At 41.4% G+C, this 17534-nt stretch overlaps 1 protein-coding gene across 1 annotated transcript; it reads right to left on the reverse strand.

Moving 5' to 3' along the window:
- Window positions 1-7982: 7982 nt before the first annotated feature.
- On the reverse strand, window positions 7983-17534 carry AKAP5 (A-kinase anchoring protein 5). The gene is made up of 2 exons (XM_070418521.1): window positions 17424-17534; window positions 7983-13772 (listed from the first exon to the last, which is right to left on the reverse strand). Exon 2 carries the CDS (start codon window positions 13510-13512, stop codon window positions 12226-12228), a length of 1287 nt encoding a protein of 428 aa, XP_070274622.1. The 5' UTR covers window positions 13513-13772; window positions 17424-17534; the 3' UTR covers window positions 7983-12225.

A 17534-nucleotide genomic window follows, 5' to 3' on the forward strand; every position in this document is an offset into this window, starting at 1 on the left:
AAGGTAAGTAGTCTCTGTGCCAGGTAACATTTTGGAGTGTGATGCAAAAATGTACCAGTGAGCAGTTCTTATCAACCACAATCCATTTCTGGAAAGAAAGGTAATAACTACACTTTTCCCAGAAGTTTCTTGCTTTGCTCTTTTCTTTCTTCCCTATTTGCTCCTTACTGCTTCTCCTCCAGTAACAATAATCTGCAACAGTGGTTCTCAGCCAGGATGTATTAGGGTTCTTCAGAGAAACAACCCAACAGGATGCAAGTGAGTGAATGTGTATGTGTGTGAATACCCCACGGTCCAGTCAAGTTGACACATGAAAGATTGATTGATTGATTGATTGATTGATTATAAGGAATTGGATCGCCCAAAAATGGAGGCTAAGGAGTCCTAAGATCTACATTTGGCAAGTTGGAAACTCAGGAAAGTTGATGGTGCAGTTCCAGTTCAGAAACCAGAAGCCCCACAAAGGCAGGAAAAAACCAATGTCCCAGCTTATAGTCAAGCAGAAGATCCTTTACTCCAGCAGTTTTCAACCTTTTCATCTCATGGCACATAAACTAATTACTAACATTCTTTGGCACACCAAAGTATTTTTTGCCAATCTGACAAAAAAAAGTATGATTTTTACTTACACCAGACAACTATTGTGTTGACTGCTGTCTTTTTTCTTTTTAAGTTATTGATTTTTAGAGAGAGAGAGGAAGGGAGAGATAAACATTGATTTATTGTTCCTCTTATTTATCCATTCACTGGTTGCTTCTTGTATGTGCTCTGACCCGGGATCGAACCTGCAACCTTGACGTAATCCAGGTGTTCTATCCAACTGAGCTACCGAGTCAGGGAAGCTTTTTTTTATTTGACAATCTAAGGGAGAAGAGGTCACTGCCCCTGACTAAAATAGTAAGATATTGCATGTTTTAAAAAATTCTTGTAGCACCTGGCTGGCATGGCTCAGTGGTTGAGCATCGACCTATGAATCAGGAGGTCATAGTTTGATTCCCAGTTGGTGCACATGCCCAGGTTACAGACTCACTCCCCAGTAGGGGGCATGCAGGAGGCAGCTGATCAATGATTCTCTCTCATTGATGTTTCTGTGTCTTTATCCCTTTCCCTTTCTCTCTGAAATCAGTAAAAATATTTTTAAATAAAATAAAAATTCTTCCAGCACACTGGTTGAAAATCACTGCCTTACTCTAAGAAAGGTCAGTCACTTTTTTCTGTTCAGACCTTCGACTTACTGGATTAGGGCCACTCACATTAGAGAGGGCAATCTGCTTTGTCTATTGATTCAAATCTCATCTAAATACACTTTCACAGACACACCCAGAATAGTGTTCGTCCAAATATCTGGGCACCCTGTGGCCCAGTCAAGATGACACATGTTAACCATCACAAACATGGTCCCCCTCACCATGGGGACATTTGGCAATGTGGAGATGTTTTTGGTTGTCAGACTGGGTGGGGGTGGAGGGAAAGTTGCTACTGGCATCTTGTGGGTAGAGGACTACTTTACTGATAAAACATCTCACTATGCAGAGGATAGCCTCCCACAAAGAATTGCCCAGCCCAAAATGCTAGTAGTACTGAGGTTGACTAATCCTGGTCTAAAAGCTTAGAATAAGTTTTATGGTGGTTGTCAGAAATTTTGGGATTTCTATCTCAGTGATCCTTAAAGTTCTTAGAGAATATGAGAGGTGTTAGTTCAGGATTAAATTCTATTTGTATTACCCTTTATCCCAGCCTTTAAAAGCCCTAGCTGGTTTTGCTCAGTGGATAGAACATCAGCCTGCGGACCGAAAGGTTCCAGGTTCAATTCCAATCAAGAGCATGTACCTTGGTTGCAGGCTTACGCCCTGGTCAGGGCACATGCAGGAGTCAACCAATTGATGTGTCTCTCTTGCATCGATGTTTCTCTCTCTCTCTTTCCTTCTCTCTTCCACTCTCTAAAAATCAATGGAAAAAATATTCTTGATTGAAGATTTTTTTAAAAAGAAAGAAAAATATTTTAAAATGCCCAAGTGGAGTGGCTCAGTTGGTTGAGAATTGTCCCATGAACTGAAAGGTCACCAATTCAATTCCTGGTCAGGGCACATGCCAGGGTTGTGGGCTTGATCCCCACCCAGTACGAAGTGTGCAGGAGGCAGCCAATGGGTGTTTCTCCCTCTCCCTTTCTCTCTCAATTCAATAAAAAAAAAATGTAAAAAATGCTATTAATAAAATTCAGAGATGTATTAAGGAGCATGACAGTTTTTAATATATTCATGTAATGTTTGAATTAAGCAGTTGTGTCTCTAACAAGGCCTCTGTGAAATTAAAATGTGATTGTAGTTTGTCATTGGTGTAAATTTTTAATCTGACCCAAAGGTGGCACCAGTGTACGTTTTAAGAATCTATTTTAGCCCATGTTACTCGGTTGGGCGTAGTCCCATGCACCAAAAGGTTGCTGGTTCGATTCCCCTTTGGGGCACATGCCCGGGTTGCAGGGGCTGTATCCCACGGTGGGGGTTGTGGGGGGAAGCAGGAGGCAGCATCAATGTTTCTCCCCCTTTCCCTTCCTCTCTCTAAAACAATAAAAAATCATTAAAAGAAATGTTTGTATTGGTTTGAAAGAGAGGAAGGGAGAGGGACAGATAGAAACTTCAATGAGAGAGAAACATTGATTGCACAACCACCACAGGAGATCGAGCCCACAATCAGGGCATGTGCCCTGACTGAGAATCAAACCGACGACCTCTTGGTGCATGGGTAGATGCTCAACCACTGACCCATACCAGCTGGGCTCAATAAAAAAAAATCTTTTAAAAAAGAATCTTATTTTTTTGAACATTTTATTGATTTCAGAGAGGAAGGGAGAGAGGGGGAGAGAGAAACATCAATGATGAGAGAGAATCATTAATCAGCTGCCTCCTTCATGCCCCCTACTGGGAATCGAGCCTGCAACTCAGGCATGTGCCCTGACTGGAATGGAACCCGGGACCCTTCAGTCCACAGCCCAATGCTCTATACATTGAGCCAAATCTGCTAGGGTGAGGATATTTTTTTTCCCCATTGACTTTTTAGAGTGGAAGGGTAGTAGGAAGGGGAAGAGAGAGAGAAAAACATTGATGTGAGATAGACACATCAATTGTTTGCCTCTCACATACTTTCCACCCCCCAACCAGGGGTGAATATCAAACCTGGAACCCAGGTATATGCCCTTGACCCCAGGTATATGCCCTTGACTAGGAATCAAATCTTTGACACTTCAGTGGCTGGCTAACACCCTAACTATTGAACCACACCAGCCAGGGCTAATTCACTATTTTTTTAAATACTTAGCTTCTCCTGGGTCTTGCTTTACCTTATACAGTCATGACTAATGAGGGTTTTCCTAGAATTCCATAATATATTAGGTACCACAATATCCTGACACTCCTTTGATCAAGGTGTAGCAGGTAACTTTAAAAAGATCTCATTTATTGTGATTGTTATATCAAGCATTTCTGAGGATTCTTGTGAGCCTTTAACAGTAAGAAGACCTTGAAATTTTAGTCCCAATCAGGTTTGCTTTTCTAGTCAGGATCTATGTCATTACTGAATTTCAGGTCCTTGTTAGACTTGTGTGGACCAAGTAGGCCTTTGAAGAATGAGATCTTGCCTGGCTGGCGTGGCTTAGTGGTTGAAGGTCGACCTATGAACCAGGAGGTCACAGTTAGATTCCAGGTCGGGGGCACATGCCAGTGTGTGGGGCGTGCAGGAGGCAGCTGATCAATGATTCTCATCCTTGATGTTTCTGTCTCCCTCTCCCTCTCTGAAATCAATAAAAATATATTGAAAAAGAATGAGATCTCATGAATTTAGCGCTGCCACGTTTTTCTGTAGTGGAAACAGTATGGTAGTTCAAACCATATAGGTAAGTATCAACATTCTTTTTGGTCACTCACTACATTCTTTTTGTAGTAAGTGCCTTGCAGGGAGGAAAATCTAAAGAACCTGTGGTAGTTCTTTAGAAAAATGATATAACATCTGCAAAGGTAAAAGAAAAGTTTTTAAAATGCAGACCAAAGATTCCTGGATGCATCAGTGAATGAGTGGAATGAGTCTCAGAAGTCTGTATCGGACCAATTCTCATTTACCAACATTACCCTTCTTTCACACGTGCCAAGTCTGATGCCATGAGCTCATTGGTTCCTGTCCTCTCTTTTTATCTCACTGTTTTAAAGTGTGGGAAGAAAGGCACGTAAATGGAAGACTTCTTTTTTACGTGAAACATCTCCTGTCTCACAGTTAACACCATAGGCTTTGCAGATCTCTCAAATTGGTGGCTGTGTTCAGAGCCACTATTATGACCAAGCCGATTATGCATAGGTAACGCTAGGGGGCACCACTACCAAAGGAATGCTTCTCCTGGAGTTGATTTGCACAGCTGTGCGTGGTAGCTCTGCCTTTCCTTATTCTGGTTTAAGTGCTGGGTTTAAGAAGCCCTTATTTTGAATTTCTGCAGCAGGAGCAGTTTTCACTGATGCATCCAGGAAATTATATTAAATTAAAATATACAGGTGTATAAAGAACAATGAAAAAATACTCCCTAGGTGACACAACTGTATGTATTTGTCAAAATTTAGAACTCTGGCCCTAGCTGGTTTGGCTAAATGGATAAAGCGTGGGCCGGCGAACTGAAAGGTCCCAGGTTTGATTCTGGCCAAAGGCACATGCCTGGGTTGTGGGCTCGATCCCCAGTAAGGGGTGTGCAGGAGGCAGCCAATCAATAATTCTCTCTCATCAGGGATGTTTCTATCTCTTCCTCTCTAAAATGAATAAAAACTATTTTTAAAAAAATTTTAGAACTCTGGCCCTAGCCAGTTTGGCTCAGTGAATCGAACATTGGCCCACGGACTGAAGAGTCTCAGGTTCAATTCTGGCCAAGGGAACGTGCCTCGGTTGCAGGCTCAATGCCCAGTTCTGGTTGGGGCATGTGCGTTTATCTCTCTCTTTGTCTCTCCCCCTCCCTTCCACTCTCTCTAAAAATCGATGGGGGAATATCACTGGGTGCAGATTAACAACAACAAAAGATAGAACTCTGCACTAAAAAGGATAGATGTTATATGTGTGTAAATTATATCTTAGTGGAAAAAATTAAGATCACCCAAATATGAAAAAGCCTTAGAACTTAATAAACCATAATGATTATCATTCACTATTCAACCTTTCACAGATCAGAAAAAGCACATTAGTCAGACATTGAGAATATAGAGGCAATCCATAAAACTAAGAATAATTCTAAGCAAATTCACTCCAAAATCAACGTTTTTGATAAAGTTGTTTGTGGTATCTCTCTCTATATAAAAGGCTAATATGCTAAGTGTCCCTCCGACTGTCCCACTGGTCGCTATGATGTGAGCTGCCATGGCTCGCACTGGCCATTTACAAAGACAAGGCACCACAGACCTGGCGCCAACAAAGCAACACTCGGCTTCCCCCAAGTGGGACACAGGCCCCGCTACCACGCCGCTACCACAGCTCACCAAATCACAGCCAACACTGCTGAGACCCCATGGTGCAAAATGCGGCCCACCGCCCAGCCCAGCCCTAAATGGTCGCTATGGGCACTGGGTAATGACGTCACGTAGCAACACCCGGCTTCCTCTCCCTAGCAACTAGCCTCCTTGGAGTTTCTTCATCCCAGGAACACAACTTGCTTTATAGCCAGGTGCAAACATTTTACACTGTAACCAAATGTCTGTGAAGCGTTTTCCCCTGCCTTATCTCATTTGATCCTCACAGAAGTCCTGGAGTAGTTAGATAGGAGACTCAGTAGAATCCTGATCTTTTATTGAGAAACTATTGGCTTTTTTCACCTAAGTTGAGTAGTTACCAATTGTATGGCATTCCGTATGAGTACAGGACAAGTTTAACCATTCTGGTGAGCAGGATGGAAGTACTCTGGTTTGGGATGATCTGTGTAAAGAGAAGCAATATTCTGACTTTATGCTGCAAATAGCTAATCCACGTGAAACATCCTCACTGTAGTTTTCAAAGGACGCTATTTGATCGGAGCATGGATGCCAGTAGCTGCATTAGTTGTGGTTGTGACTGATAACAGAGATGGCCCAGAGACCAACCTGTAGCCATATTGACCAGACCTATGACCTAAAGGTACAGATGTCAGAGTAGGGATTTGGGAATAAAAGGTTTGAGTACAAGTGTACAGATGGTTGCATCTGCTTTTGTGCTCCCCTGTGGCCCCCCATTTCCCAGGAGTGCAGAAGTGGAAGGCTTGGGGTTAAGCCCACAAGTATAGCTGTGAGCAGTATATGACAGGTTTAATTCCTGCTCCATAATTACACTGTCATCAAGATAAGACCTTAAGTCCTATTTGAGTCTAACCACCAAATGAGTCATGAGGAGATGTGTCTTGTCTTGCAAATGTGCAGAAAATGCTGGACATTGGTACTGTTGCTGTTATGATAGGCTGGCATTTATGGAGACAATTTTCAGTTTGGGAGTTTTCCAAGCTTTGGGCCACTCACTGCAACCTCCTCCTCCCCTCCCCTCCGTTTTCCTTACTTGTCCATGGTGCCTGTGGCCAGCCTTGCTCAGGATTTTCTGTGGATGTGTAGTGTGCTCATGCACAAAGACACATAAGTACTCTCTTTCCTAAGCTCAGGACCTTAACCCCTGCAGATCTTTTTTTTAAAAAATATGTTTTATTGGTTTTTTACAGAGAGGAAGAGAGAGGGATAGAGAGTTAGAAACATCGATGAGAGAGAAACATCGATCAGCTGCCTCCTGCACACCCACTACTGGGAATATGCCCGCAACCAAGGTACATGCCCTTGACCGGAATCGAACCTGGGACCCTTCAGTCTGCAGGCCGAGGCTCTATCCACTGAGCCAAACCGGTTAGGGCAACCCCTGCAGATCTTAAGCCTTCAGGGAGAAAATAAAAAGTTAGATATTCACAAAGGGGCTGGGGACTCCAGACTTCAGCATGAAAGGTAGATCTGAAAAGAAAATTAGAATTGCCCGTGAGGACAAGTTTTTCACAAGGTAGAGTATCTTTTATATTAGAAAAATGAGATTTAAAATTCTACAAAATGTGAAATATTAAATACCTATGTATAGTATTGGTACATTAATGAAATATTTTGCTTTGGTGCAAGATTTAGTTTTAGGACTTTTAAGACATTACCAACTCTATCTCATAGAGTCCAATTATTATTATTGGGCTGTGTTTAAGAAAAAACAGGATTGTCAACAAGAGGGGAATAAAATCAGTGTCTTAATAAACTTTAGAACACTCAGAACTTTTGTTTTTTGTTAATCCTTACCCAAGGATATTTTTCCCATTGATTTTTAGAGAGAGTAGAAGGGAGGGGGAGAGGGAGAGGGAGGGAGGGAGAGAGAGAGAGAGAGAGAGAGAGAGATCGATTGGTTGCCTCCTGCACGAACCCAGGGATCGAACCTGCAACCCAGGTACGTTCTCTTGACCTGGAATGGAACCTGAGACCCTACTCTGTGTGGGCCAACACTCTAACCACTGAGAACACGGGTCAGGGCAACACTCAGAACTTTTGAAACACTCTGCTTTAGCAGGCATCATCTGAATAATTTAAGCATTTTCACATCAAGATTGCTTAGTTATTTAGAAAGCCATAAAGATTATTAATAATTTGTAGTTTAATATAAAGTAGGAACAATGAATATAGCAAGAGGTGATGAAAACAAGAACACTTCTGTCAAATTCATAGGAGACACCAGTCAGAATTGCCCTTTCCATGGAATCAGGTCAATGAAATTGAATCCAAGGTTTAGGTGTTTGTGTCTTTGCTGGAGGTGGGCTCTTAGGCATGTCATTGTAAAGTCTGTCCCACACCCAATCAGCAGAGTAGAACTTTCTTTGTAGTGTAAATTCAGTATTTTCATCAGTGTGATCTTCACAGTTTTAGGAAATGAAAGTAATACACCATGCTTGTCTTCAAAGACTTGAATAAGTAAAATAAACATGAGCCAATATAACATTTATTCTATATTAATAGTACACATATTAATTCAGGTTGAAACCTTTTTTCTAGAGGATTATTTCTTGAATATTAGCATCTGATCCACAGTAATATAGTACTAATTTTAATGAGAAATACAATATGGAACTTTTTATAACAGCTCACCCACTTAACATTTTACAGACAAAGAACTACTATAAATATGTAACATTATGCAGGCATTTTTCTGCACCTGCTCACACAACAGAAGGAATATACTGTTTAACTAGTTAGAAACGGAATGCTTTCAAGCTGCCCCTGTATTTCTATGACCATCTCCCACACCAGATAAAATGGTTTTTCTCTTTATTCTCCCCTCCATGGCACTTGTAATGCTGCATTCATTACCTGGGCCCTCTGCCTTCACTCCTGTCCCAGGGTCTGATGGTACTGCTCCCTTGGATGAGCTCTTGGAGGGCAGGCAGCCTGTCCCCTTTATCAAAGTGTTTGGCATATGTTATACCCCACACACGTTGCATCAAATTGAATTTAATCAGGACACCCAAATTTGATGTAGTTTCCTTCTGTTACATTTTTATAACTAAATAGAGATCACTACAAAAATTCTTTTAAAAATGTACCATAAAATCTATGCATTGAAATTTTGAATTCTGTAAAATAAGAAACTTCATGTCATACAATAAAACCTAGGAATTTGTAAAGAATTCTAAACCTTAAATGATGGGCAGGAAAGTCAACTGATGTACTAAGTGTTAGATAAAATTAGAAAGGCTTTTACATAGTTGAATAAAGCTGACATTAAAAGGATCTTTTCAAACAACGGGATTCTAAAGTTTGACAATTATTTTAAAAATTCTGCTATTAACCCTGAAAAACGTATTTCTTAACTGCAAAAAATAAGGCAACTTGAAGTTAGAAATTTATGAAGTTAACTCAGAATTGCATGCCCTGTTATGATTCATATCTTTAAAAGCCTTTAGTGGGAAGGCTATTTGCACATACTGGTGAAAAAACAGCCTCGCAGAAATAAATCAGAGTTTCTAAGACTCCACTACATAGTAGACCAATTAAGATCATCACAGACTCCGAGCTGTCAAATAGATTACCTGGGAAGAAAATGATGCAGACAGTTTTTCTGAAGAACTCCGTATGTGCCACGTGTTCATTATTCTTTGAAGTGGAGGAGGTGGCAGGGAACATAATTTCTGTTGAAAGTTCTTTTGTTTTCTGCTACCTTTATCTAAGCGTTACCAGGTGCTATTTTTATATCCTATAAAGTACTGTAAGAAAATATTAAGTGAATAATGCTACATAAAATAGAGGAGAGTTTTCATATTCTCTGGGTTGTAAAGCAAAATGAATTAACACTTGATTCTTAAAAGGGAGAAGATAATGTTGAAAACTTAACAAGTATCCAGTAAGCCAACCAGCTTTTAAACTTCTGAGTTCAAAGAGAAACTGAATCCCACTAATTAATAAATGTTCACTAAAGACACTTCGACCACAGCAAATTTAAATGAAAATGTGCTATAAATTGCCTTTTAAATGATCATGTTAATATTGTTAAAGGATTGTGAATGAATAAGAACCTATTTCTATTCATTTAATGTCTTACATATACAATCAAATTGCTTAAAATACCATTATAATAAAAAGTTTTGAGAGATTTCTAAGTCATCTGATTCCTAATTATTTCTATAACAACAAAACATTTTGGATCACCTTAGAATTCACTGTAGTAGGATTTAGCACGTGGAAGATATAATCAGATTGAAACCAATTAATGTCTTGATTCCTTTTTCAAACTGGAATCCTACTTATTAATTCACCAGATATTTTCAGTAGCAAAGATTGAGAAGAAACCACTTAAGAATGAATGTAAGTAGAGTAAACTCTTCATAAAAACAATCCATTATAATACATTCTAATAAAAATATATATCAAACCACAATGTGAGGGGGAGAAACAGAGCACTAGATAAAAGGTTACTTTCTTAACAAAAAAAAAAAGTTCATTACACATATTTACCTAGTATCCAGTTTTAAAACTCCCAAATGAATACACTTAAACCTTTCAAAATATTTTCAATAACTAAGTAATGTACTTTTTGCTCAATTATGAGAGATTAAAAGCTTACAATGCTAGGTATTGGCTTGAGCCATCTTGCAGTAAATGAAGGCAGGAGTCTTCAAAACACTGTAAAATGTGCCAACTTTAGTCAGGTTTTTTAAGTTGTTCACTTTTAAATATATATTTGCTGGTAGCTGTCCAAGTCCATTAGCACCACATATAGTGAACTAAACAGAAATATTTTTAGGGAGGATGACTCAGCCATCTTTTTAAAAAAATGTTTAAAAGTTAGACAAAAAAAAGAAATTGGTGTTTTGGGTCATGTGTTTTGAAAAATCCACTTTTCGTCTGGTTAAATTGAAAGGGTTTGGGTGGGTTCCCCCCAAGTTTACAAGCATGAAGATAGGAAAATCTGCATGCTTTTCAGCAAAGACTCTTACTGATAATAGTTCAGTTCCAAAGTCAGATTAGGTTCTTCTGCCAGAGGTCTCAACGGAAGGAAGGAAGGAAGGAAGGAAGGAAGGAAGGAAGGAAGGAAGGAAGGAAGGAAGGAGGGAGGGAGGGAGGGAGGGAGGGAGGGAGGGAGAGGGAAGGAAAGAAAGGGATTCTACAGGACAAATTAGCACATACTTTCTATATGCAATCCATAAATAATTCACGAAGTCACAGGATCATTTAAAATCATCTAATGTACATTTTTTTTTCTATGAATGTACAAATGCTCTTTAGCAAATACTATACGACTCCAGTGAAAGCTCTTCCTTGCTTATCTACGTCCAGAGTAACACTGTCACTCAATTTAAACAGTGGGGGACTGTACAGTCTGAAGCCTAACCTGAGAGGTAAGGAAGTGTATTCTAGTATTATGGCCACAAGAAAAGATTGAAATAGAATCCCTTTTTCAAAAAGGATGGCAATCACTGATTAGATCGATGATTTCAATAACTGAATGAAATGCAAATAAGCCCTTCTCATTGTTATAAGTTCTTTTTTTTTGGTAAGGAATTAGCTGTACTGTAAAAAAAAAAAAGATGAAAAATGTAATTTCCAATGTCCATGTGAAATATTTTTTCCTGGTGTCTCTCAAAACACAAGCACAATGAAAGAATACTGACATTTAAAATATAATGTGCTTTAGCAATGATGTTTTACTTTCTATTCAACCTTGTACTTGGCTCATCCTTGGTCAGGAGTAATATTTTTACTGATTAAGACTTCCTAGGACTTTTGCTGCCAGACTGGCTTCGGATCACTCTCCCCACTCTGAGGAGGGTTGAGGAGTGAGGTCTTGGGAGCAGAAAGCCTGCAGCAGGAATCTTGTTCTGTGGTGACTTGTTACCTGGGAAGTCTGCCGTCTCCCGGATGGAAAGTGACATTCCACTCTTTTTCTTTTTGCTCTTGCTGTTGTTTAGTTTTTTTGTTTTGAAACTTTTCCTTGGAGGATCCTCTGCAGACATGGATTTATACAAGTCTGTTTGGGACAGAAGGAAGGAGGCGAGGGAGAATGCTCTCCGTGTTGTGTTCCCACAGCTTGGCACTTGGTAATGATTTGCCTGTTGGATAGATTTGTGAATGGCTTTTGTGAGGGACTTGAGCAAGACCAGAGACCACTCATGTTTAAAGTTCAACTATGCATATTCTGCACATTCTGCTAAAATTGGGAAAAATGCAATTTTTTTAAAGGTAAGACTACTGCCTAGGAGTGTAACAACTATAAATAACACATTCACACCAAAAATAGCTCACCTTATCCACTGTTTTAAACAAGATAAATGTGCACTATAACAAAAAGCTTTTGAAAACTAAATGTAATGTTACCCTGTACACAGAGTTCAACTGTCAGAAGGAAACCAGGCTTTGTGACATCAGAGGACCAAAAAGAGATTATGGCATATTGTAGGTGCTCAGTCAATACATCTTCATATGCCATTTATGCAACTCCTTTTATGTCACTTTGCTATTGTGATCCACGCTGACTTCCTCCATCCAGAAGTAGCTGCGTTTTAGTGGTAGGCAGAGTTTCATAAACTTGATTAAGTCTTCAACACTTCTGGGCTGAGGTGGTACCTTTAAATTCCACAGATGAAAATCTCTCATTTGTTAATAAGAAATGCCACAATTATGGAAAATAATTCATTGTTAAACTTCTTCCCCCTCCCATGATCTGGAAATGGAGTCACTGTAGAAGACTGTTTATTTTATTATCACCAGAGGCCATTTCATTAACCAGCTGCTCTATAGACAACTGGATAGCATTCTTGACAAGAGAAGAGGCTGTTTCTATTAGGAGTGTTTCATACTGTTCTGAAGTTCTACCCTCAAAACCACACTCAGCAAAACCCCCTCCTTCCTCGTTTTCCATTGACATTAAGAATCGCTTAGGGACATTTTTAGATTTCTTGACATCAAATTCACTGATTTCAGTGTCTGTAATAATAATAGCAATGGGCTCCATTTTTTTGTTTTCTTCCGGTTTGGGTTTCTCTGCACTGATCTCCGTTTCTTTAAAATCTGATTCCTGGCTCACTTCATTATCTTTTGGCTTAATCTCTTCAGCTACAATCTCTCCACTTTCATGGTCTTTCCCATTTGGCTCACTTTCTAGGACATTGTTTCTGGCTTCTTCCGCAATTTGTTGATCTGGGATTGCAGGAGAGCGGGGAGCATCAGAAACCACTGGCAGCTGACGTTCTGTTTCTGAAGTTTCCAGTGGGCTTGTTTGCAGGGGCTCGATACTTGGTGTTTCCTCAGTTGTTTCAATGTCTTTTTCAAGGATTAGAGTTCCTGTTTGAATAGCAGAATGCCCCTTTTCTAACCCCAGTTCTACTGAAATCACATTCTCTCCAGGAGAAGTTCTGCTGTTGCTCACATTTGGTTCACAGACCTCATCACCCGCTTTCTGTGAGACCTCTCCACTTACTTCCTGGGTCAACTTGGTCTTTGTTGCCTGGTCATCCGATTTGGCTGGAGTTTTTGTATCCAACCTTTCAGCCTCTCCCTGAACTTTGATGCTGCAGTCTGCATCTTCTATAATTTCGGAATGATTATGTCTTTTCTCCCCCTTTGAGAATTTTATGCAGGGGATCCTAAGTCTGGATTTTGCCTTTTTCTTGGGAAGATTAGCATCCTCGGCACTCACTTCAGGTTGCACTTTGGCCTCGGCAGGTTTTTGCTGCTTTGAAGAACTTGACCTTTTCCTGTGTGTCACAAGACGTTTTATTGAGGCCCAGGCCCCCCCAGGGGGCTGTGGCTGCTCCGAAGCTCCAGCTCCTGACGCACACTTCCTGGCCACGTCCTCAGCTCCAGAGCCGGCTCTGGGCTTCATTGCTTTGGCTGATTTCTTTCTTCTCTTGAAGCAAAGCATTGATGCTTTTCCCTCCTGCCTCTCATCACAAGCTCTAACTTCTGCTGATCTCGTCTCATCCTTGCTTTCTACTTGAATGTCAGAAACTGGGGTCTCCATTTTTACAATACACTCCTTCTCTCGAAAATGATATTCTCTCTTCCTTAGCAGCCGTTTATGACAAGAAGCGGGGCAAAAGTGTCATACTAAGCAAAATTTCTTCCAGATGTATTCACTCCTTTCATCTCATTCCATACAGTTGTTTGAGGTGGTTTCTCCAGTATGCAAATGCTTAGTTTCTCTATTACTTGTAATTTCTCTCTTCAATTTCTTCATGAGAGCCCTTTACTTGATAGACTTTGTTTTAGTTCAAGATTAACCTGGTAAGAGAAGAGAGAGGTGAGAGAAGATAAAATATTTTATTTCACCATCAGCCTGTTGTTTTCTACAGACAATTTTCATTGAATGCGTATGATTCTACCAGGCATGTTTCCCATGTTATAACTGACTGAAAATGGAGAATAAAAATCGGTGTTAACTTAAAAAAAAAAGATTTTAGAGAGAGAGAAAATACATAGGTTGCCTCATACTCACCCATACTCATCCCAAATGGGGTTCGAACCTGCAACCCAGGTATGTACCCTGACTAGGAATCAAATCTGGGGCACTTTGGTGCATGGGACAATGCTCCAACCAACTGAACTATATCAGCCAGGTCTCGGGGTTAACTTTTGCCTTGTCAGAAAAATTTCAATGTAAATATATTTTGCTCTAGTTAAAACTTCAATTTGGATTGTTTCTACAAATCTGATGTTATTATTTTAAAAAATATTTTTATTGATTTGAAAGAGAGAAGAAGGGAGAGGGAGCGATCAATGGGAAACATCAATGAGAGAGACATCAACTGGTTGCCTTCTGTGTGCACCCTGACCGGGGTTCAAACCTGCAACCTGGGTATGTGCCCTGACCAAGGAATTAAACTGGTGACCTTTCGATGCATGAGTGGATGCTCAACCAACTGAGCTACAAGGGCCAGGGCAAGTTATGCTATCTTTTTGACTTGTTTATGACTCTGAATTCCAAGTTAAACAGACAAAGAATGGTAGTGATAAGCAAGCTAGTGTAATTTTTTAAAAATATATTTTATTGATTTTTTACAGAGAGGAAGGGAGAGAGATAGAGAGTTAGAAACATCGATGAGAGAGAAACATCGATCAGCTGCCTCCTGAACATTTCCTACTGGGGATGTGCCTGCAACCCAGGTACATGCCCTTGACCGGAATCGAACCTGGGACCTTTCAGTCCGCAGGCTGACGCTCTATCCACTGAACCAAACCGGTTTCGGCGCTAGTGTAATTTTTATGACATGCAATAAAGAATTCTGAAGCTGAAAAGGATTTTAGAGATTATTTAAGATTAATCAAGTCCAGTCTGATGAAGAAATTGAGCACAGTAATGGACAGTTAGCCTGTGGAAAGCCATATAGTTAGGTAAGGTCATAGCCAGAGTTAGAACTAAAGACTTGGACTCTCCAATGCTCTTTCCATTATACCATAAGGTTTCTGTTCTAAAAATGTAAATTCCATCAAGGAAGTGCTACTTTTCATACATACTCTGGGGAAATGTAACATTACTATGATTTGCCACTCTTAAATTTAGTTGTATAAATTTTTTCTAAGTATTTGCTGTTCAAACATTTTCCATAATGAGCTCATAGTTGAAGGTCAGTAAGAGCAAATGATAGTAATCGCTGACATTTATTGAGCAACTTCTGTGTCTTAGGCAGTGCTAAGCACTTTTATATACATCTCTAATCCTCCCCACATTACAAAGTGAGTAGGTGGTGGTATCACCATCTACAGACAAAGAAACAGGCTTAGAGAGGTTATGCAACTTGCCCGAGATTACACAGCTGGTAGGTAACAGAGCTCAGATTCAACCGAATATTGTGTCTGAAACCCATGCTCTGAAACTGGGCTTTAAGAGTTTCATCAGAAAAACGAACTATTTAAAGATGCTAATCTGCACTACATTCACTAGTCAAAAATTTTTTAAATGTTTAATGGTTATTTAACCACTATTGGCCCAGTGCATGGATTCGTGCACCAGTGGGGTCCTTCAGCCTGGCCTGCGGGGATCAGGCCAAAACTGGCTCTCCAGCATCCCCTGAGGGGTCCCAAATTGCGAGAGGGCGCAGGCCAGGCTGAGGGACCCCACTGGTGCACAATTGGGGCTGGGGAGGGGCTGCGGGAGGGCTCCAGGGCGTGTCTGGTCCATCTCACCCAGTCCTGATCGGTAGGACCCCAGCAGCAAGCTAACCTACTGGTCAGAGCGTCTGCCCCCCCCCCCCCCCCCCCCCCCCCCCCCCCCCCGTGATCAGTGCTCATCATAGCTACCGGTCGAACGGTTGCTTAGGCTTTTATAAATATAGATTATGTAGCCCATCAACTCATAATTGAATCAAGATTAGACTGAATTCTTGCTATTTTTAAAATTAAGCTTTTGAAATTCCTTAGATTTTATTTTCTTGGTTCTGGAACTAATTCAAAATCCAAATGTAAATGATAAACTTTACAACTGGCAAACTGGTTAGTTACATTTAAACATAAAGGTATATTTAAAAATTAATCCACAGATTGGTATGATGGTACCAATGAACAGAGGTCGAGGTGATCATCTAACAAAAATCCTATGCATTTCAGTTGATGGATGTCCTAAAATAAGCAAAGGGACGCATCCCTGGGGCTATTTTTATGTAAATCTTTCACTGTTGAAGGTTTCACTGTTAAAGTTCTTGATTCTATGAACCACATAAGGAACTGGAACTCTGAAAATCAGTTTATGATCTAAGTATTCCCTAAGGTTGGGTGTTACATACTACATGCCTCTGACAGACAGTCCTCTTACAGCAAAAATGGAGCTTAAATATGAACATTTAAAAGTGTCCCTCCTCATTTAATGCTTCCATAAGTACTAGAACTGCAGCTGATTAGAGCTTCCTTTAAGTCTTCTCACCTCTTGTGAGTTCTCAGCTCCTGAAAACTTTTATTAACCAGAGGATGTATAACTAACAGAAATACTGAAATGAGATCATGTGCAGGAATGTAGAAGCTCATTTGTATGATTATCACACTGTAGAAATAAAACACATACCCACACAAAAACCTAACTGCAATGGGGAAAATGCAGTCTGCAGACATTAAAATTTTGCAGAATGTTAGATTGCAAGTGATTCCTCCTTAATCTTAAAGTTCCTGTTGTCATTTCCTGATAGAATCGCAAGACTAATGCCACAGGGAACACCCCTGCCCCCTTTCCCTTGAAGCGGAGAAGCGCGGAGGAAAGAGCGAGCACTCCCCGAGTGACTCCCCGGGAAAGCAGCGACTCCCGGGAAAGCAGTGACTCCCCGGGAAAGCAGCGACTCCCGGGAAAGCAGTGACTCCCGGGAAAGCAGTGACTCCCCGGGAAAGCAGTGACTCCCCGGGAAAGCAATGACTCCCCGGGAAAGCAGCGACTCCCGGGAAAGCAGTGACTCCCGGGAAAGCAGTGACTCCCCGGGAAAGCAGTGACTCCCCAGCGGCAGCTGCGGACCGCGAAGCTTCCTCCGGAGGAAGGCGTCTCTCGGCTGGAGGAGCCTTATGGCAGGAGCTAAGCTCAGGATAAACTCAAAAAGGAAAGTGCCGGGGGCGTGCGACAGATAACCCAGCTTCAAGCTCTCTGCACAACCGTAATGCCAGGAACCCAAACCCATTCCCCTCAAATAAAGGGCGAAGAAGGAGAAACCTACCGCAACCCATGCTTCCAGGGCGAGCCGCAAGGAAGAGGGTAGGTTGGGCAGAGCCGATGAGGGTCGCGCGGGCTGGAGCTTCGTATGGACAAGTGACCTTCCCGGTTCTCACACCGGCCATCTCCGGGGGCGCAGATTCCGGGGTTCAGAGGCTCCTCCCGCCCACCACGCCGTGCAGGGTCAGCGGACCGGACACTGGCCCGCACCCTCTACTCCCGCCACCTCCTCGCCCTCCTTCACTTACCGATGGCGCCGGGGTCCGTGGCCAGGGGTCCCTGCTGCTCAGTGCGGGGTCGAGGGGCGAGCGCTGGCGGGGCCGGGCACCCAGGCAGCCGGGAAGCCACGGTCGCACCCG

This window comes from Myotis yumanensis, unplaced genomic scaffold, assembly GCF_028538775.1.
Source record: "Myotis yumanensis isolate MYYU_CA2020_CCGP unplaced genomic scaffold, mMyoYum1.0.hap1 SCAF_1, whole genome shotgun sequence".
In the NCBI taxonomy this organism is placed as follows: Eukaryota; Metazoa; Chordata; class Mammalia; order Chiroptera; family Vespertilionidae; genus Myotis; species Myotis yumanensis.